At 39.6% G+C, this 22,072-nt stretch overlaps 1 protein-coding gene and 1 non-coding gene across 2 annotated transcripts; both read right to left on the bottom strand.

The window, feature by feature from the left end:
* Positions 1 to 206: 206 nt before the first annotated feature.
* Positions 207 to 315, bottom strand: LOC120107654 (small nucleolar RNA R71). Its single transcript, XR_005509352.3, has one exon. It is a non-coding gene; the product is annotated as a small nucleolar RNA R71 (small nucleolar RNA).
* Positions 316 to 12,452: 12,137 nt separating this feature from the next.
* LOC149752828 (uncharacterized) lies at positions 12,453 to 13,352 on the bottom strand. The gene has a single exon (XM_089925471.1). It carries the CDS (start codon positions 13,350 to 13,352, stop codon positions 12,453 to 12,455), a length of 900 nt encoding a protein of 299 aa, XP_089781597.1.
* Between the last annotated feature and the right edge of the window lie 8,720 nt (positions 13,353 to 22,072).

The following is a 22,072-nucleotide window of genomic DNA, read 5'->3' on the forward strand; positions in this document are numbered from 1 at the left end:
TCTTCATTTAAAGGATTTTGAAGAATTGAGCATTACATTTAGAGTGCCAAATGTCACCGAGGATGTCCTCAAGTTGACATTGTTTCCTTTCTCTCTAAAGGATAAGGCCAAAACATGGCTAAACTTTTTGCGACCTAGATCAATAAGAAATTGGCAAGATATGCAGAGAGAATTTTTAAAGAAGTTCTTCCCCACACAAAGGACCAACTTTTTGAAAAGACATATCAGCAATTTCCAACAAAAAGATAATGAAACATTTTATGAATGTTGGGAAAGATTTAAAGACCTTCTTCTCTCATGCCCTCATCACGAGTTCGAAACTTGGAGAACCATTAGCTTCTTTTATGAAGGTTTATCTCCACAGTTGAAACAGTTTGTAGAGACCATGTGCAATGGTAGATTCTTAGAAAAACAACCTGATGAGGCATGGGAGTATTTGGATTCCCTTGCTGAGACTGCCCAACTTTGGGATAACGGGGATAGAAACAACAAGTCTTTGCCTAAGCCTACTAGCTCTGTACAGGGAGGCCTTTACAACCTCAGAACTGAGGATGATCTTCACGCTAAAATGGCAGCCCTCACTAGGAAAGTAGAAGAAATTGAGCTTAGGAAGATTGAGCCTGTCAAGACTATAGAACTTAGAAATGAGTGTTGTGGTATCTGCGATATGTCGGGTCATACTACTACAGATTGTCCCACCATACCGGCATTCAAAGAAGTCTTGCACGATCAAGCAAATGCTATGAACTCCTACCAAAAGCCTTATAACGATCCATACTCGAATACCTATAACCCTGGTTGGAAGAATCATCCAAACTTTAGGTGGAGAAATGATCATCCTCAACAGTCACACCATTCAGCTCCTCCACCTACACATCCTCCTTATGCACCATCACCTTCTCAAAAGCCAAATATCGAGGATACATTGCAATCCATACAAACTTTTCTACAAGGTCAAGCTAATATCAATGCTCAAAATACTCGAAATTTTGAAGACATAAGGAACCAATTGTCAATGTTGACTACCGTCCTAAGTACCCAAGAGAAGGGTAAGCTTCCAGCTCAACCCCAACCTAACCCACAAGTGCACGGTAGTAATAATACGGCTCCTTCTAGTTCGCATACAGAGCATGCAAAGAGCATCATGACTTTGCATAATGGAAAAGTCATTGATCAGACCGTCCAATTGAGACTGCAAGTCACTTCTAATTCTAATGCTCCCAAAGTCGATGAAAGGAACAAAGAAGAAGTTGAGGTTCCAACTTCTACCGAGAAAGTTGAATGTCCTTTTCCTCCACCTTTTCCACAACGGTTAAAGCCGTTGCAAAAGCTCGAACCTAATTCTGAAATTCTTGAGCTTTTTAAACAAGTAAAGATCAACATACCTCTTCTTGATGCAATCAAACAAGTACCCTCATATGCCAAATTTTTGAAGGACTTGTGTACTGTTAAGCGCCGATTAAATGTTAAGAAGAAGGCATTTTTAACTGAAAATGTGAGTGCTATTTTGCAGCACAACATTCTCCCTAAATATAAAGATCCAGGTTGCCCAACCATCTCATGCATCATAGGCAACTTTAGGATAGAGCGAGCATTGTTAGATTTAGGGGCGAGTGTGAATTTGTTGCCATATTCTGTATATGAGCAACTTGGTTTAGGTGAGTTGAAGCCAACCTCCGTCACTTTGCAATTAGCTGATAGGTCAGTTAAAATTCTAAGGGGGATTATCGAGGATGTATTAGTCTAAGTAGATAAGTTCTACTTTCCTGTCGATTTTATTGTATTGGACACACATCCGGCTTCGAACTCACAGTCTCAGATTCCGGTCATTTTAGGACGTCCATTCCTTGCAACTTCTAATGCATTGATAAATTGTAGGAATGGCGTCATGAAGCTTTCTTTTAGTAACATGACCTTAGAATTGAACATTTTTAATGTGTGCAAACAACCCAATGATCCCGAAGAGAGTAAGGAGGTTGATTGGGTTGAAACCATCGCAGAAGATTATTTGTTAGCTAAAGCAATTAACGACCCATTCAATGATAGCTTAATTGATTGGTGTCCTAATGGAACCAATGGTAATAATTTGTTAGTCACACCTATTGTGGATAATCTAGATATCAAGATGGTCAATGGGTGGAGACCAAAAGAAGAAGAATTTGAGAGATTGTCGCCTCGAGAGGTGAAAATAGAACCATCCCATGAGCAAGCACCCAAGCTTGAATTGAAACCCTTACCAAAGGAACTTAAGTATGCTTTTCTTGGACTCGAAGATACTTTTCCTGCAATCATCTCGTCTGGACTTGATCATACCCAAGAAAAAAAATTAATTGATGTTTTAAAGAATCATAAAGGAGCCTTAGGGTGGTCTATTGCCGATTTGAAGGGAATTAGCCCCTTAATTTGCACGCACCGGATATATTTGGAGGACAATGCCAAAACCACAAGGCAAATACAACGAAGGTTAAATCCTACAATGGGAGATGTGGTTAAGGCAGAAGTCCTCAAGTTACTTGACGTGGGTATTATTTACCTAATTTCCGACAGCAAGTGGGTAAGCCCTACTCAAGTCGTTCCTAAGAAATCGGGTTTGACGGTAGTAGAAAATGAACAAGGTGAACTAGTTCCAACTCGTGTCCCGACGAGTTGGCGCATGTGTGTTGACTACCGAAAGCTGAATTTGGTCACACGAAAGGATCACTTTCCTCTACCCTTCCTAGACCAAGTGTTGGAGAGAGTTGCAGGGCATGATTTCTATTGTTTTCTCGATGGCTATTCGGGATATTATCAAATTGAAATTTCACCAGAAGATCAAGAGAAGACTACCTTCACTTGTCCTTTTGGCACATTTGCTTTCCGACGAATGCCATTCGGGTTGTGTAATGCACCTGCAACATTCCAAAGATGCATGCTCAGCATCTTTGAAGACATGAACGAGAAATTTTTGGAAGTGTTCATGGACGACTTCTCCGTTTTTGGCGACACATTTGATGATTGCCTGTCACATTTACAAGCTGTCTTAGCTCGATGTATGGAAAAGAATTTGATACTGAATTGGGAGAAATGCCACTTCATGGTGCCAAAGGGAATTGTCTTAGGACATATTGTTTCATCGAAGGGCATGGAAGTAGATAGAGCTAAGACTGATTTAATTGCTAAGCTACCTGCACCCAAGACGGTTAGAGATGTTAGATCATTTTTGGGTCACGCCGGATTTTATAGGAGATTCATCAAGGACTTTAGTATCATATCTCGACCATTATGTAATCTCCTATCCCTTGATACACCGTTCAATTGGACTGAAACTTGCCAAGATGCATTCGAGAAGTTAAAGTCTATGCTTAGCACTGCACCCATCGTTCGACCACCCGATTGGTCATTACCTTTTGAGATTATGTGCGACGCTAGCGACTATGCAATAGGAGCTGTCTTAGGACAATGCAAGGATAATAAGCCATATGTCATTTACTATGCAAGCAAAACCTTAAACGATGCTCAAATGAATTACACTACCACCGAGAAGGAATTGCTTGCAGTAGTATTTGCCTTAGATAAATTTCGCTCTTATATCCTTGGTGCTCCTATTATTATCTTCACGGACCATGCGGCACTAAAATATTTGTTGGATAAGAAAGAGGCCAAACCACGCTTAATACGATGGATACTTCTACTCCAAGAATTTGACATCACTATCAAAGATAAAAAAGGAGTAGAGAATGTGGTTGCTGACCATTTATCACGATTAGTTTTTCATGATTCAGTGCCACAATTTTCCATCAAGGACTCATTCCCTGAAGAGCAGTTGTTTGCACTTTCTAGTATACCATGGTATGCAGATATTGTAAATTTTCTTGTTACAAGCCGGATGCCGGAACATTGGGGGTCGACAGATAGAAAAATTTTCTTGCGCGAAGTAAAAAATTATTACTATGACGAACCCTATTTATTTAAATATTGCAATGATCAAATCTTTAGACGATGCATACCGGATCATGATATACAAAGCGTACTTTCTTTCTGCCACACTGATGCTTGCGGTGGACACTTTGCCTCTAAGAAAACTGTTGCAAAGGTCTTGCAATGTGGTTTCTATTGGCCTACTATGTTCAAAGATGCCCACGAGTTCTGCAGGACATGTGATCCATGTCAACGTATTGGAAGTCTAACTCGTAGGCAAATGATGCCTCTTCAACCCATTACTATTATCGAAATTTTCGATTGTTGGGGCATCGATTTTATGGGCCCATTTCCACCATCTTTTGGATATGAGTACATTTTAGTCGGTGTCGAATATGTGTCCAAATGGGTAGAAGCTGTTGCTTGTAAGACCAATGATCACAAACCCGTCCTGAAGTTTTTAAAAGAAAATACTTTTTCACGATTTGGGATGCCTAAGGTCATAATTAGTGATGGTGGAAAACACTTTTGTAATAAGCCTTTTGAGACATTATTAAAAAAGTTTGGTGTCACCCACAAAGTTTCTACCCCATATCACCCGCAAACTAGTGGCCAAGTAGAATTAGCCAATAGGGAGATCAAGCGTATTTTAGAGAAAACGGTGAACCCATCACGGAAAGATTGGTACTTGAAACTATCAGATGCATTATGGGCTTATCGTACTGCATACAAAACCAATCTTGGCATGTCTTCCTACCGGCTAGTCTACGGAAAAGCGTGTCATTTGCCCGTAGAAATAGAACATAAATCGTATTGGGCAATTAGAAAATTAAATTTTGATTTACAAGATGCCGGTCTAGCTAGAAAATTGCAATTAAACGTGCTTAATGAGATTCGCAGAGATGCTTATGACAATGCTAAAATTTGCAAAGAACGAATGAAAATCTTACATGATAAATCAATTTAAAAAAAATCTTTTGAACCTTTGCAAAAAGTTCTTTTATATGATTTCCGCTTACATCTGTTTCCTGGTAAGTTGCGATCGAGATGGACAGGTCCTTACATTATAAAAACTGTTTTTCCACATGGGGCGGTTGAGATTGAGAATCCACGGGATGGTAAAATTTTTAAGGTAAATGGACACAGGTTAAAACCTTTTCTTGAGAATTTTTCAGATGAAGAGGATTCCTTTTCCTTGGGGGAGCCTTCTTATGACTGAACATGAAGGCAAAGGTATGTGTATATTAGTTAGGATTATTTTTCTAGTTTTGTAGGTTTTATTTTCTGGATATCAACAGCTCAAGGTATTCCTCTTCTCTCCAATATTATTTTCTCTACTGTCTTTCATTATAGTTTTCTTGTATCTATTACATTGAGGACAATGCAACATTTAAGTTGGGGGAAGGGAAGTATTTTGCAAAAAAAAAAAAAAAAAAGTTTTTGCATTCTTTTCTAAGCAAATGCACATGTATTTTCATATTGAGTTTGTGCAACTATTAAGGCAAGGAATACATGCGTACTATGACTAATTAGAGACCTATTATTAGATCCCCGCACATGTATTTAATGATTATAGGAAGGCCTCAGGAGTTCACATTTATTTAATGCATTTTTATTAAGCCATATCTGTAAAAGAAGTACGAGTATCCTTGTCCGTACTATAAGGTTCTTGATTTGGTTTTCACATAAAGATAGAGGTTGAATACCCCGGCTAGATCATCTAAGTGCCTTATGTTCCGATCTTGGTTGACCTATAGTCACGTTGCAGTCACATTATATGGTTCAGTTTATCTTCTCTATTTTGAAAAAAAAAATAAAATAAATAAATAAATGAGGAGATGACAAGTCTAACCTCGTGGCGTAGTTTGGTTCGAGTAATTAAGCCCGAGGGGTGTTTTCACCTAATGCCTTGAGCCAACTGGATCAAGAGTCATTGGCCAAAAACTCGCTACATGGACCTTGCTAGAGCCTAAGGGGGTTGGACTATTGTAATCACCATATGTCTTTAAAAAAAAAAAAAAACATGAATAGGGTTGGTTGGGCTGAACCCAGTGACATGTGGTAATGGCTGGTTTGACTCCATTGTATTGGACCTTTGTGTACTTTGGATATTTAGTTGGGATTGATAGCTCTTTCTTTACATACGAACCATTCTTGACGAATGTAGACAACATGTGATATTCTGAAAATTTGATAGATCAGGTTCTAATAAACTGTAGTAAACACTTGCGAACTTGAGTAGTGCACCTAAAATTCAAGCGGTACCATGTTGTGGTGGAGGTATTAGTGCTCTATGAAAGTCATTCTGTTTATGCACACTACACTTTATTATTCCCCTTGCTTTGATAGTTGCCAAGCTTAAGAAAAATATATATCACATGTGTATTAGCTTAGGATTTATTTCATGTCATATCATTCATGATGTTTGTGGGTAACATCCCTGAAAACCCTCACGAGACAACACTCGTCCACTAGGGTAACCTAGGGGTTTAACGGCTTGTTGCACGTGCCAAGTACAATCGTGATGCACTACGAAAGTGGGTACATATCTTAGTTTTTATGTCTTTAGCTTTAATAAAAAGTCAAAGGATTGACCAACACTTTTTGTACTCTCATGTTATTGTTTACTCAGAATTGCAAGGGACTAGCAATAAGCTAGTTGGGGGGTGTGATGAGAGCACAAAAGTGCGATCTACATACTACTTAAATTAATATTATTGCTAACAAATAATGACAAAAGTGCTGCATTAATTTCATATTTTTATTTGGCACAGATCAGAGTTTAAATGCGCATTGAGTCTAAAAAGATGCATCACCGCAGGTGACTAGCTAGCTGTATGGATCAATCCCAGTTACACACTAGAAGAAGGCTGAGTTCAGCCGTCCAATTCACCGCAACCGATTTCTAATAACCTGTGCATCTCATTTCGATGGAGCCCGCATCCATCCCATCCTTCCGCAATGGAACAAGCAAGGAGTCCCAAGTCCCGTGATCATCCCGTCATCACCTCCCATGCATCTGCCGCCTCCTCCACTGATTCCTCACATCCCAAATCCCGTGAATGGTCCCAGCGTCCGTGAAACTCCCCAGCATCCCGTCCACCGCATCATCCCGTATCAGCCACCCCGTCTTCACTACATTCCAGCCGAGATCAGCGCCTCCCAGCAGCCCGTGACCAGCTCTCGTGCACAATCCCGGCGTCCGCCTCCTTCCCGAGCCCAACGCTCGTTCATCCACCTCTTCCAAGCATCCCGCCTACAGCCGTCCGTGAGCAGCGTCCCAGGATCCCAGCGTCCGAAGATCCCGCCGCAGCTCTCATCCATTTCAACCTCCCAGACCTCATCTCCCTCGCACGATCATCGGCGTCCGTTCTTGGCGCCGGATCCGCCCGCAATCTCCTCCACAGCGTCCGCCCGAGCCCAAGACCCCAGCATCCCGTGAAACCTATCAGCGCCTAATCCGCCCGCAACCTCCTCTCCACGCGCGATCAGGGGAATCCTAGCCTGACCATGGGCTCTGGGGCGATCTATATGAAGAGATCCTTGTCGGCTGGGGAGAGGGCTCTCATTTCGGGGAAGAAGAAGGCTCCGATTTGAAGAAGAAAGGAGTGGAGCCGGGCGGCTGCAGTGGAAAGAAAAAAAAAAAAGTGTAGAGAGAAACAGGGGATGCCCTGTTTCTGTTATTAAGAAAAAGAAAAAAAAAGAGTGAGAAAGAGATAGGAAGATGATGAGCTAAAGTCCTTGGTGATGGGTGAAGGAAGATCATTTGGTGTATCAAGTTCATGATGTAAATTCTAATCCTTTGCTTTAAATGATTTATCTTTTGATTATGTCATGATTCTTATATGTTGAAAATTCTTTTATGATTTATGCTTATTGATACGTGTCTTTCCCGATTATTTGATTCATCGTTGACATTATAAGGCACGTTGAATACTTAGAAAGAGAATTCATGTTATCAAGAATATACTCCATAATTAAATTTTATCTGCTTATAATTCTCAAAGAAAACAAAAGAATCATAGAATTTATCGCATGAATTTGATATTATCAAAGGAGATTCTGGATCCCTACACCATCTTAATCTATCCAAACTTCGATTCTCTATTTACTGATTTATTTTCTATTTGCAAAACATCATCTTAATCCACAAGTTTATTGAATTAATTAATCTAAAATTACGCTGATAATCCATATTTCGTTCCCTGAGGAATCGACCTCGGACTCCCGAGTTATATTACTTGTGCGATTCTCCTGCACTTGGGAGAGCAGTTTTTCAAAAGCACCACCAGGCGAACCAGCAACAACTCTCTACAGTCAAATGCATATGCAGGATAAGACACCATACCAATAATATAAATGCTAGATAGCTATCGAGAGGTGGGTTTTACGCCCCAGGCGAACCAGCAACAACTCTCCAGTATCACATGCATATGCAGAATAAGACACCATACTGATAATATAAATGCAAGCCAGTATCCAGAACAGAAATCCATCTCACATCTATATACTAAACGGCACCTCGCGGGAATTCTACATCCGCGGAAAGCCATACTGCACCTCGCGGGGTCTTACTATGCCCGGCGGCAAGCAGAATATAAGTCGTAGGACTGGCCAATCCTACGCCTAGGGCCGTGTCCCCCCTAGGAAGGGACTGGGCTCCGCCCACCCAGAAGGCTACTATGTGCACAAAGGCCGATGTTCAACCCCATCGACTATAGGTGTCCTGCAGATACTGCCAAGCCATGCATGAATGCCATAATGCACCCTCCCAATACTCTACTAAAAGGAGCATAATTAAGACTACCACTCACTCAACTCCGACCCAATCATAAACTAACATCAGGGTTGGGAGTGAGGGGTCAAAGGTGTGCAATACAACTCAATATACCACTGAAATGGGCTCTACAAATCTTTGAAATAGAGGAAATGAAATCAGTTTACAAAAGAAGTCATTTCACAATTCAGATCTAATTTAATTACTCATAAAGGAGTATAATCAAGGCTACCACTTACAAGTCTTTGAAATAGAGAAAATGAAATCAATTTACAAAAGAAGTCATTTCACAATTCAGATTCAATTTAATTACTCATAAAGAGTATAATCAAGGCTACCACTCATAAGTCTTTGAAATAGAGGAAATGAAATTAATTTACAAAAGAAATCATTTCACAATTCAGATCCAATTTAACTACTCATAAAAGAGTATAATCAAGGCTACCACTCACAAGTCTTTGAAATAGAGGAAATGAAATCAATTTACAAAAGAAATCATTTCACAATTCAAATCCAATTTGACTACTTTTCCGCCCCTTGTAATTCCTCTCAATGTTCCCTCAAATGCGTGCACAAGATAATTAAGTATGGAGAAACAAGATTATAGAGGAATCTACCACAATATCAATCAATATGCATAAGTGGAATCAATTCACACTTGGCGGTATTCATGAAAATGAATTAAGGATGCTCATGGTGCAAAGTACATGACTCCCACTCACCTGCCAATCTGGCACGGCCTCGATACGCCTCTAGAATTTTACAGTAGGCAGCAGGGGACTTCTTCCTCTTGTTCCCTAGCTTCTTGCCCAACTGTGACATGCATTTACAATACATTTAGTTTTGTATCAAGGGCTATAATCTACGTGCCAATTATAATATATGGAACTTTAATTGATTCAACTCCTCCGTTTCCTAAATCTTTTTTTTTCTTTCTCTTTTTCTTTTTCTATTAATTAACTCATCATTTATGTGTATTAGGGACTCCCTTGCACGAGTACAAGGTCCCTTTTAGCTTGATCTAGGCTTCATACCCTATTATAGCATGAAATCCCCTATTTTCCACCCGGATGAACAGTAATCTGGACCGACAGCCGGTTACTTCATCCCGGGTTTGATCCACTTTCAAGACTCCAAATTTGATGAAATTTTTACCTAACATTCTACACTCATAGAGAATTCTAAAGAGGTAACATACATTGCTATCGGAGGTCGTTTGACCCCCTAAATAATTCGCCGAAGTTGGGACTTCGACACAGTTTTTTCGTAGTGCCGGAAAAATTTGTCAAAATCCGATTCTTCTACTTTTAACCGCCTCTACAACCCTTATCCGACCCCTCTAGACTATATTCACCCTTTGTATAGCCTAATGTCATCAAAAGACTAGATAGGGATGGATATTTACCTTTTTCTTTTTGGAAATCGAGGTCCTTGCGTAGAGGGGAAGGAGATCTATATTTTTTCCTTCAGCTGGAAGTGCAACCGAGATTCCTTTCCCTTTCTTTTTCTTCTTCTTCTTCCTCTTCCTTTCTTCCTTTCCTCTCCTCTTCTTCTTTTTTTCTTCCTCTCTGTCGCCTGAGAACCCCTCCCTTTCTTCTCTCGGTTTCATTCCAAAAGCCACAGTAAACCCCCCTTTAAATCACATCAAAGCACTATTCACCTTTTATTTAATATTATTAAATTTCTATTTTGCCCCTAACACTTCAACATATCTACTATTATGTCATTATCTTTTGATTCCTTCCAATTTTACCCCTTATATCAATTTTAAAGGACTATTCTATCCCTTTTTTATAAGAAAATTTTGGGGTTATTACATCCTCCCCTCCTTATATAAAATTCGTCCTCGAATTTAAAAGAGTAAATTACCTGATTACTCAAAGAGGTGAGGGTATTTGCTCTTCATACTTTGCTCCGACTCCCAAGTGCATTCTTCAACATTGTGCTGGTGCCATTGGACCTTTACCATACATATTTCCTTATTTCTTAGCTTCTTGATCTGAGTATCAAGGATAGGTACAGGAAGCTCTTCATAAGAAAGGTCTCCCTCTACTGTAACTTCCTGCACTGACAGCACATGGAATGGGTTTGGCACATATTTCCGGAGCATAAATATATAAAATACTGAATGCACATGACTGAGGTTTGGAGGCAGTGCTAATCTGTAAGATACAGTGCCAACCTTGTCTAATATCTCAAAGGGGCCAATGTATCTAGGACTAAGCTTGCCTCTCTTTCCAAACCTCATTATTCCTTTCATAGGAGAGATCTTTAGGAACACATGATTTCTCGTGCCAAACTGCACATCTCTTCTTCTGACATCTGCATAGCTCTTCTGCCTACTAAACACTGTCCTCAACCTTTCTTGTATCACTAACACCTTTTCTGATCAGTGCATCTACCACAACATTAGCTTTTCTCGGATATGAGTAGAGCAGCAATACTACCAGAAGTTTTTCAACTCGGTGTATCTACCTCAACATTAGCTTTTTCCGGAGAGTAGTGTATAGACAAGGCATGATTTTTATCAATTCCAATCATCTTTCCTGTCTCATATTGAGTAGCTTCTAAGTAAGAAGGTATTTTAAACTCTTATGATCAGTATACACCTTACAAGATTCATCAATACAGGGCCGAAGATATTTGTTCTGTATTGTTACCTTGTCCAATCCTTGATAACCAATACATAACCTCAAACTTCCATCTTCCTTCTTTACAAACAATACTAGAGTTCCCTAAGATGACACACTAAGTTGAATGAAGCCTTCATCAAGCGATTCTTGCAACTTTTTCTTTAATTCTTTTATTTCAGTTGGAGCCATTCTATAGGGGGTTTTTGAAGATTGGTATGGTATTGGGAATCAAATCAATTGCAAATTCAATCTCTCTCTCTGGTGGCAAACTAGGAAGATCTTCTGGAAAAACATCAGGGTGTTCATTCATTACTGGAATATCCTCTAATTTGGTCTCCTTTCAAGTATCCATTACACAGACTAAATAAGTCTTATACTCCTTTTCTAATGCCTTCCTAGCTTTCAGGGCAGAAATTAATGTTATGATAAATTACATTACACGGGTGCATCGCTTTGAAAGAAGAACCCTGGTTCTTCAGGTATCTAGAATATCACTCTTTTACTGTAGCAGTCAATATGAGTGTAGTACTGAGACCTCCAAGCTATTCCCAAAATGATGTCAAAATCTTGCATGTCAAGTTATATAAGATTTGTCACTAACTCTCCTACCCCTATTTGAATTATGCAATTCTTGCACTAATATCAACAATTACTGTTTTCTATAGGGGTGTAGGAATACACAGTGATTCTTCTAGTTCCTCAAGTATGCAGTGTAGTTATCTAGATAAACTAACTGAAATAAAGGAATGCATAGTGCCAAAATCGAACAAAATAGAGGGATCAATCAAGCTGACTGGTAATATACCTGTTACCACCCGGTCATTGGCACTAGCATCTTGGTAGGTCAGTGTAAAACTCGAGCATTACTTCTTGGCCTCTGGTCACCAGGTACAGGAGGTCTGAGCGCATTCCTCCTCTTGTATGGGCAATTCTTGCACTAATATCAACAATTACTGTTTTCTATAGGGGTGTAGGAATACACAGTGATTCTTCTAGTTCCTCAAGTATGCAGTGTAGTTATCTAGATAAACTAACTGAAATAAAGGAATGCATAGTGCCAAAATCGAACAAAATAGAGGGATCAATCAAGCTGACTGGTAATATACCTGTTACCACCCGGTCATTGGCACTAGCATCTTGGTAGGTCAGTGTAAAACTCGAGCATTACTTCTTGGCCTCTGGTCACCAGGTACAGGAGGTCTGAGCGCATTCCTCCTCTTGTATGGGCAATCACGTGCCAGGTGTTCAGTCCGCCCACAACTATAACATGCCCTCGCTCTCCTCATATAGGGCCCACTATGGGATCTGCTAGAGTAAGTGCGGGCTCTGGGATCTGCTATGGTGATATTGATGATTCCACTATGGGATCTGCTAGAGTAATTGCGGACCCTGGGCTTCTCTTGAATTGGAGTGCCCCTGAAATCCCATGGCCTGCCACTCTGACTTCTATCTGATCTGGATCTCATCAGGTCAGCCCTTTCTCTATCAGATCTTTTCAATTCAGCCTCTACTCTCAAGGCTCTGTCCAAAATATCCATATAGCTGGTAATTAACTGTGAAGATGTCCGGGATCTGATCTCATGTCTAAGCCCTTGTTCGAACCGGTTGGCTCTACTCATATCATCCTCCATGAACTGGGGGCAGAATCGACCCACCTCATCGAACCTATTGACGAAATCCAAAACAGTCATATGCTCGGACTGAGTCAGCGATAAAAACTCATTCTGCTTCATTTGCCTAACTGAGTCCGAAAAGTACTTAGCATAAAATACCCTCTTAAAATCCCCCCAGGCCACCCCGTTGACCTCATATGCTGTCTCCATAGCAGTCCACCAAGAGTCAGCACTCCCCCTTAGCATGGAGATAGCTAGTTTGACTTTTACCTCCTCGGAAAATTGAAGTAACTCATACATCTTCTCCAGTTCCCGGATCCAGGCCTCAGCTATCATGGGATCGGACCTACCATTAAACATTGGTGGATTCAGCCTACGGAACCTCTCGTAATAGGATTCTATTGGCTGTACAGGTTGGGCAGCTAACTGCATCTACTGCTGTTGCTCAAGCAGTTGTGCTATTAACTGGTACACTCCTGCTAAATCTGCCTGGGTTGCTATGGAGTGTGGAGTAGTTTATGAAATTGATTGGCTATCAGGGTCCGGAGAAGGTGCCCTTATTTCTCTTTTGTTGCCCAAAGTGACAATCCAGGAGGGGGGGGGGGTGAATTGGTTTCTTCTAAATTTTGGTGCTTTAAAAGCTTTCTTAATTAAGTACGGTGGTTGCTTTCTTAGATTATTAGAATGAGTTAAACTAGAACAAAGATAGAAGGTAATGCAAGAATAAATGTAAACACAACAATATATAGTGGTTCAGTGCTCTCCTTAGCACCCACGTCCACTCCCCAAGCGACCCCTTGGGAATTCACTATAATCTCGCGGATTACAGTTGGATTGTTTTCCGGGCTCACAATCCAAAAACCTTTGTTGGTTTTACGGGCTCACCAACGAACCTATACACTTTGGTTTTCCGGGTTCACCAAAAACCTTTGTTGGTTTTACGGGTTCACCAACGAACCTTTACACTTTGGTTTTCCGGGTTCACCAAAAACTTTTGTTGGTTTTACGGGTTCACCAACGAACCTTTACACTTTGGTTTTCCGGGTTCACCAAAAACCTTTGTTGGTTTTACGGGTTCACCAACGAACCTTTACAAATTGTTCGACAAACAAAAGGAAAGATTCAAACTCCTAAATGAGCATATGAAACAATATTAACTACAAAGAAGAGTTAGAAAGTATTTATCGCTTTGAAGTGGCTTTGCTCTTCTTTGTCAAGGTTGCTTCACTCTTCAAGGGAGGATGGAGCTCTTGACGACTCTTTGAATCTGCTCAATCCCTTTCTTTGATTCTTGAATGAAGCTCTTGATAAAGAAGATTAGGGCACTTTTGTTTTCTTGTGTACTCTTTGATATTCCTTTCAAAAGTTATTCTATCTGATGAATAGTGCCCCTTTAAATAGCTTCCCACATTCTTTGGTCAAGCCCCAATGGTTAGAATTCAAAAACTAGCCGTTACTGACCTTGGGAAGGACAAAAAGTACATCTGCAGAACTAGCCGTTACTGTTCAGCCCGTGTTTGGGTCGGCTCAACCTGTCCTTGGGTCGACCCAACATTCACTTGGGTCGACTCAAACATTCCTTGGGTCGACCCTCTCAGAAAACATAGAAACTTGAAATTTCAGCCTTCCTTCCCATGGGTCGACCCAACCATTCTTTGGGTCAACTCAAAGTTCACTTGGGTCGACTCAACTTCTTCTTGGGTCGACCCTCTCAGTAATTTCAGAGAACCATTTTCTATCTGTCTTTCTGTCTTGCCTTTGGGTCGACCCTCTCAGGATTTGGGTCGACTCAAGCTTGGGTCGACTCAACCACTGTTTGGGTCGACCCTCTCAGTAAATCCAGAGAACATATTTCTTTCATGTTTTGAGGTTCTTGAAGTTTGGGTCGACTCATGCTTACCTTGGGTCGACCCAACTCACTGTTCATCTGTGCCAATTTTGCAGAAGTGTGCCAAATGACTTCTTGATGTGCCGGGGTCGACCCAATCATCCTTTGGGTCGACTCAATCTACACTTTGCTGCATCTCAAGGTTAGATTCATTCAAATGAACAAAGCCATGTATCTATTATCAATTCATACAAATATACTGAGAGTAATGAACTTATAAATGAAGTATCAATTTAACTTATAATATACTCTAGATAATTGCTTGTTAATCATCAAAATAACACTATCATCCTCAATCTCTCCCTTTTTGATGATTACAAAATAAAGAGTATAAGCCTATTGATACCTATCTTTAAAAATAGTTTATAAAAGGGTTTAAATTGCTGAATTTCAGCTTTTCATATATAAGAGTGAAATCTCCCCCTATATCATTCAAATGTTGCCAATTTGACTTTTTGAATTGCTCCCCCTTTCATTTATAATTCATTAGCGATGAAACTTCAAAAATTTGAGATAAACTATGAGTTTCAGGTTATGTATCGGGGTGCGAGAGGTGCGTGCCAAATTCTGAAATTATATGTGCCAAATTATGAAATTTGATAGAAATTTTTGATTTGATGATTTTCATTGTTACAAATTGCTCCCCCTTAGATGTATAAGCTATCTTATATGATTTTCAATTTGTTTGTCCAGTTATTTCTCTTTTCTTGCATAAGTTCTTATTTCTCTTTCTTTACATAATCCTTTCTTTAACTTTTTTTACTTTTGCTCTTCTTATTCTTTCTTTACTTACTCTAAACAATATCTTTACTTCTCCCCTAAGATCTTTACTTCTCCTAAAATTAATACTCTTTCTTTACTTCTCAAATTAAATACTCTTTCTTTTCTTCTCTCCCTTTTTGTTATCATCAAAAGGATACATGGGAAAGATGCAATATATAACAAACTTCAAACTTCATTGATCAAAATAGGAACATTTTAATACATTCATGTCCAAAAACAAAAAAGAACAGATACAATGTTCCTTAATCAAGATTTAAAGATACATGATAAAAGCAAGATACATATGAGAACTAGATATCTAGCCTAGGCTCTAAACATAGATGCTAAGATCAGCCTAGGGAGACTCTAACGGCTGGGATCTAGTCCTCATCCTCCTAGTGTACGTGGCGAGGGGAGGTCGAGCCTGGTGAGACTGTGTCTGGCGTGGAGCACGACGAGCTGGATGACTCTGTGCCGAAATCTCTGACTCAGCAGCCTGTGGCACAGATGGTCCATGGGTCTCTCTCTCTCCGGAGTGCTCCTATCTGCTGCCTCAGATCACTGATCTCAGCAGACATGACATCCAACCGGGCGTCCAATCGGCTCGTCAGCCCGTCAGTGATAGTCCTCGCCTGAGCTGACATGAGCTCAGTCATCCTGCTCCAGAACTCATCCGTATCTGTCGGAGGAACGGATGACGATTGTCCAACCTCTGAGGGTGCAGTAGGATGATCCATATGCTCCTCATCCTCATCCTCTGGTGCATCTCCCTCTGGCGCCTCACCCCGAATGCCTACTCCAGTGTGAATCCACTGCCCGTTCACTTTCTCATATCCCATGCGTATAAGTGTCCGTGCAGTGTATGTATCAGTATGATGCAGACTCTTGGATGCCTCCTCCTCGAGAGGTAAACCGTGCTGACGGAAAATCAAGGTGAGTATCATACCATAAGGTAGTGATACCCTGTTGCTGCACATTACTTTCCTCATCTGTCTCAGTATCATAGCCGGAAGATTTAGGGGAATCCCCCGAATCATACACTCCATCACAGCTAGATCTCGCTCTGTGATGAGATCGAATCTCCCGGTCTTTGGAAATAAAATCCTATTGATCATATTGAGCAGTAATCTCATTTCAGCGGAAAGAGAACTAGCTATTACCTTCGTGGAAAAGTCGAAGTTCTCATTTTCCATGATCAACTGTAGAGCTCTCATTTTGTTTTCTGGCTTTTCCGGAGTGGCTCCTATGCAGGGTAGATGAAGTAGCTCACTCAAGCTCTCCTCGGAAACTCGAATTCGAACCCCTCGAACTTCCGAAACAAGCCCTCCCATACCAGTTTTGAGGAAGGCATAGAACTCTTGTACCAATCCGGGATAGATAACCACATCTAGGGAGCAAAGATACTCCCAACCTTGCCTTTGGATCCATTCCCAAATCCGAAACCCTTCTTGATTGAAGAACTCGGAATGGATCCTTCTCCCCGTTGTAACCGGCCTCCCCGCAAATCTTGCAAGTATCACTGAGGGGGAAGGAGGAGGAGGGCCCTCCGCACGTGCCTCACGTCGTGGAGACACGGGAGATGGCTCGGTAGGTTGCCTTTCCTCCCGTTGGATCCGTGTCACTCTTCCGGATCTCTTGGCTACGGCTCTTTTGGGTCCTATTTCTCTAAGATCTCAAGGAAATCTACTGTTTGGAGATGATTGGAGAAGATTTGAGAGTGGGAAAAAGGTTTTTCGGAAGAAGACAAAGGGCAAACAGTGCCCTAGAAATGCTCTCGGGTCCCCTTTTAACAGTGGGGTCCCGACGTTGGGTCGACTCAAGATTTTTCTTGGGTCGACTCAACGTTGGGTCGACCCTATTCTGGGTTGGGTCGACCCAAGTGCAGACTTTTTCTTTTCTCTTCCTTTTTGCTTCTAAAAAGTTTTTCTTGCTTCCAGTCCTTATAAACTCTTTATGGGACAATGATACATGAGTAAGGAATCTATGGATAACAAATTTGACTCATGTTTCATGGGATTTTTGAAATTAGAGGAATGTATCATGAGACTTCTAGCTCTCTTTTATATTTCTTCAATAAAAAGGATCACATATGCCTAATTCCCTCCTTAGCATGCAGAATCTATCTTCACTCAATGGTTTCGTAAATATGTCGGCTAATTATTTTTCCGTGCATATATGCTCAATACATACATTTCCATTTTGCACATGATCCCTAATAAAATGGTACCTTATTTCTATGTGTTTGGCTTTGGAGTGCTGAACTAGATTTTTAGTAAGATTGATAGCACTAGTATTATCACACTTAATAGGAATATTATCTAGTTTAACTCCATAGTCCTCTAGTTGTTGCTTGAGCCATAATACTTGAGCACAACAACTACCAGCAGCTATGTATTCAGCTTCAGCTGTGGACAGTGCCACTGAATTCTACTTTTTACTAAACCATGATACTAAGTTATTTCCTAAGAATTGACATATGCCACTTGTGCTCTTTCTATCTAATTTGCATCCGGCAAAATCAGCATCTGAATATGCAAGCAAATCTAGACAGGAGTCTCTCGAGTACCATAATCCTATATTGGTAGTTCCTCTTAAATATCTAAGGATTCTCTTAACAGCACTTAAATGTGACTCCTTAGGATCCGATTGGTATCTAGCACATATCCCTACACTAAATACAATGTCGGGTCTACTAGCAGTAAGATAGAGCAAGGATCCAATTAGTCCTCTATAGAGCTTAATATCAACACTCTTTCCTTTTTCATCTGTCTAGCTTACTAGTAGGATTCATTGGAGTGCCAATTCCCTCATGATTTTCATTCCCAAACTTCTTTAGTATTTCCTTTGTATACTTAGTTTGATGAATAAAAATGCCTTCTTTAGTTTGTTTGATTTGTAAACCTAGAAAGAAGCTTAGTTCTCCCATTAGACTCATTTCAAATTCTCCATGCATTAAATCAGCAAATTCTTTGCACAGAGTATCATTAGTGGCACCAAAGATTATGTCATCTACATATATTTGTACTACTAATAGATTTTTGTCCTTTCTCTTGAGAAATAGAGTTTTATCTACATTTTCTCTACTAAAGTCATTATCAAGCAGAAATTTACTTAAACGATCATACCAAGCCCTAGGTGCTTGCTTTAATCCATATAATGCCTTATGTAATTTAAACACATGATTTGGCAATTCATGATTTTCAAATCCTGGAGGTTGTTCTACATATACTTCCTCCTCAATAATACCATTTAAGAATGCACTCTTCACATCCATTTGATATAATTTAAAATCCATGAAACATGCAAATGCTAGAAGCAATCTAATAGCCTCTAATCTGGCTACAGGAGCAAATGTCTCATCAAAATCTATTCCTTCTTCTTGATTGTATCCCTTAGCTACAAGTCTAGCCTTATTTCTTATAACTAATCCATTTTCATCTAATTTATTTCTAAATACCCATTTTGTTCCAATTACTGAATTATGCTTTGGTCTTTCAGTTAATATCCATACATTACTTCTTTTGAATTGATTTAATTCTTCTTGCATGGCATTTATCCAATTAGTATCTTTTTCAGCTTCTTCATAAGTCTTAGGTTCTAATTGTGAAACAAAAGCAAGATAATCATTTAAATTTCTAAGAGATGATCGAGTTCTTACCCCTTGTGATGGATCACCAATGATTAAGTCTTTAGAGTGTCCATATGCATACCTCCATTCCTTTGGCAAATTTTGGGGTTGTGGTGGCACGCAATCATCTCCCTTATCTTGATTTGGCACGTCATCAATATTCAACTTTTCAAAGTCGATAATTCCTGTATCATCATCAACAATATTTTCTTTCCTAGCAGACTCACTATCAGACTCATCAAATATAATATTGACCGACTCTTCTACTACTAAGGTTCTTTTATTGAATACTCTGTATGCCCTGCTAGATGTGGAGTATCCTAAAAAGATACCTTCATCTGACTTGGCATCAAATTTACTTAGATCCTCCTTGCCATTATTTAAGATGAAACATCTACATCCAAACACTTTAAAATATTTAGCAGTTGGTTTCTTATTCTTCCAGAGTTCATAAGGAGTTTTCTTGGTTATAGGTCGTATTAAAACTCGATTTAGAATATGGCAAGAAGTGTTTATAGCTTCAGCCCAAAAGTACTTTGGAAGATTTGACTCACACAACATTGTGCGTGCCATTTCTGCCAATGTCCTATTTTTCCTTTCAACAACCCCATTTTGTTGAGGCGTTCTAGGTGCTGAAAATTGATGTGATATTCCATTTTTAGTGCAAAATTCTTCAAAGTGTTGATTTTCAAATTCCGTACCATGATCACTTCGAATTGCTACTAAGGTGAGTTTCTTTTCATTTATGATATTATTATATAGTTTCAAAAATTCTGAAAATGCTTCATTCTTATGTGCCAAAAATGTAACCCATATATACCTTGAAAAATCATCAACAATGACTAGTCCATACTTTTTCCCTCCTAGACTTGTAGTTCTAGTAGGTCCAAATAAATCCATATGTATGAGTTCAAATGGTCTAGTTGTTGATACTACATTTTTCGATTTGAAGGATGACTTAGTTTGTTTTCCCATTGAACATGGTCCACATATTTTGTCCTTTTCAAAGATCAATTTTGGCACATCGTTTATTAATTCCTTCTTAACTAGTTTTGATATTAATTCCATACTAGCATGTCCTAATCTTCGATGCCAAAGCCAACTAGTTTCAATTTTCTTTTCTTCATTAGTAATTAAGCATAAACCATTTTTCTTGCCTAACTCATGAAGATCTACTAAGTAAATATTTCTTTGCCTTTGTCCTACAAGTACAATGCTATTATCTTTAGGATTTGTGATTATGCATACAGATGCTTCAAATGTAACTTTAAATCCTTTATCACAAAATTGACTTATGCTAAGAAGGTTATGTTTCAAACCCTTAACTAATAAGACATTTTCTATAAAAATAGATGGAGCAATGAAAATTTTACCCTTTCCAATGATATACCCTTTACCATTGTCTCCATAGGTTACTACTCCACCTTTCTTTGATTCCAAGGTGACAAATTGATCTTCGTCACCGGTCATGTGTCTTGAACAGCCGCTATCTAGATACCATCGTTTTTCCATTTTATCAGCTGCAAGACACACCTCATCGTCATTGGCCATATGACACATTTGGGCCGTCTCTTGATGATCTTCCTCCTCCGAACTTGATTCCTCACTGTCACTCCAATCGGCCATGAAATTCTTCTTTTTCAACTTTCTTGCCATCCACTTCAAATCTGGGCAATCTATCTTATAATGCCCGGGTTTGTTACACTCATAGCAAATGGAAGTCTCTTTTTCCTTTTCTTTGTCCTTACCCTTTTCTTTGCTTGAATTACCTTTAAGAAAGGGTTTCTTTTTATGGAATCTATTCTTACCTCTCATGAATTTTCTGAATCTTCTCCCAAGCACAGCCATTCCTTCTTCATCGATTTCTTCATCATCATCTGAATCTTCCGATTCAGTTAGTTGTTTAGGGGTGGTAGTCTTTAGGGCAATGGGCTTTCTTCTCTTGACCTCATCTTCTGAATTTTGCCTCATTGTCAACTCATGGGTCATGAGAGATCCTAGAAGCTCCTCTAACTGCAGTGTGTTGAGGTCCTTTGCTTCTTGAATAGCGGTTACCTTGGCCTCCCAATTCCTTGGTAGAGACCTGAGAATTTTTCGCACCAAATCAGAGTTAGAGTAAGACTTTCCTAAACTCTTAAGCCCATTTATAATATCAGTAAATCGAGTAAACATATCAGTTATGGACTCAGTAGATTCCATTTTAAACAATTCATACTTGTGTACTAATATGTTTATCTTAGACTCCTTAACTTGATTGGTCCCTTCATGTGTGACCTCAAGTCTGTCCCAAATTTCTTTGGCAGTAGTGCAAGTAGATATTCTATTAAATTCATTTACATCTAATGAGCAGTAAAGTACATTTATAGCTTTTGCATTTAATTGTGCTAATCTCCTATCACTTTCATTCCAATCCATTTCTGGTTTGGGTATGATAGTGCCCTCTATGTTCAGTGTGGGTGTGTGAGGTCCTCTAGTGATGATTTGCCATAGTTCATAATCTGAAGCTTGAATGAATATCCTCATTCTAGCTTTCCAATATGTGTAGTTTGTGCCATTAAATAGAGGTGGTCTATTTGTGGATTGCCCCTCACTCATTGCACATCCCACTTGGGTTGTCATGATCTTTAACTCTTGATTGTGAGATCAATGAGTACTATTAGAGCACCTTGCTCTGATACCACTTGTTGCCCAAAGTGACAATCCAAGAGAGGGGGGGGGGGCGTGAATTGGTTTCTTCTAAATTTTGGTGCTTTAAAAGCTTTCTTAATTAAGTGCGGTGGTTGCTTTCTTAGATTATTAGAATGAGTTAAACTAGAACAAAGATAGAAGGTAATGCAAGAATAAATGTAAACACAAGCACAACACAAACACAAC

This window comes from Phoenix dactylifera, chromosome 9, assembly GCF_051530095.1.
Source record: "Phoenix dactylifera cultivar Ajwa chromosome 9, Ajwa_hap1_PhDact_Kaust_v1.1, whole genome shotgun sequence".
Taxonomy (NCBI): domain Eukaryota; kingdom Viridiplantae; phylum Streptophyta; class Magnoliopsida; order Arecales; family Arecaceae; genus Phoenix; species Phoenix dactylifera.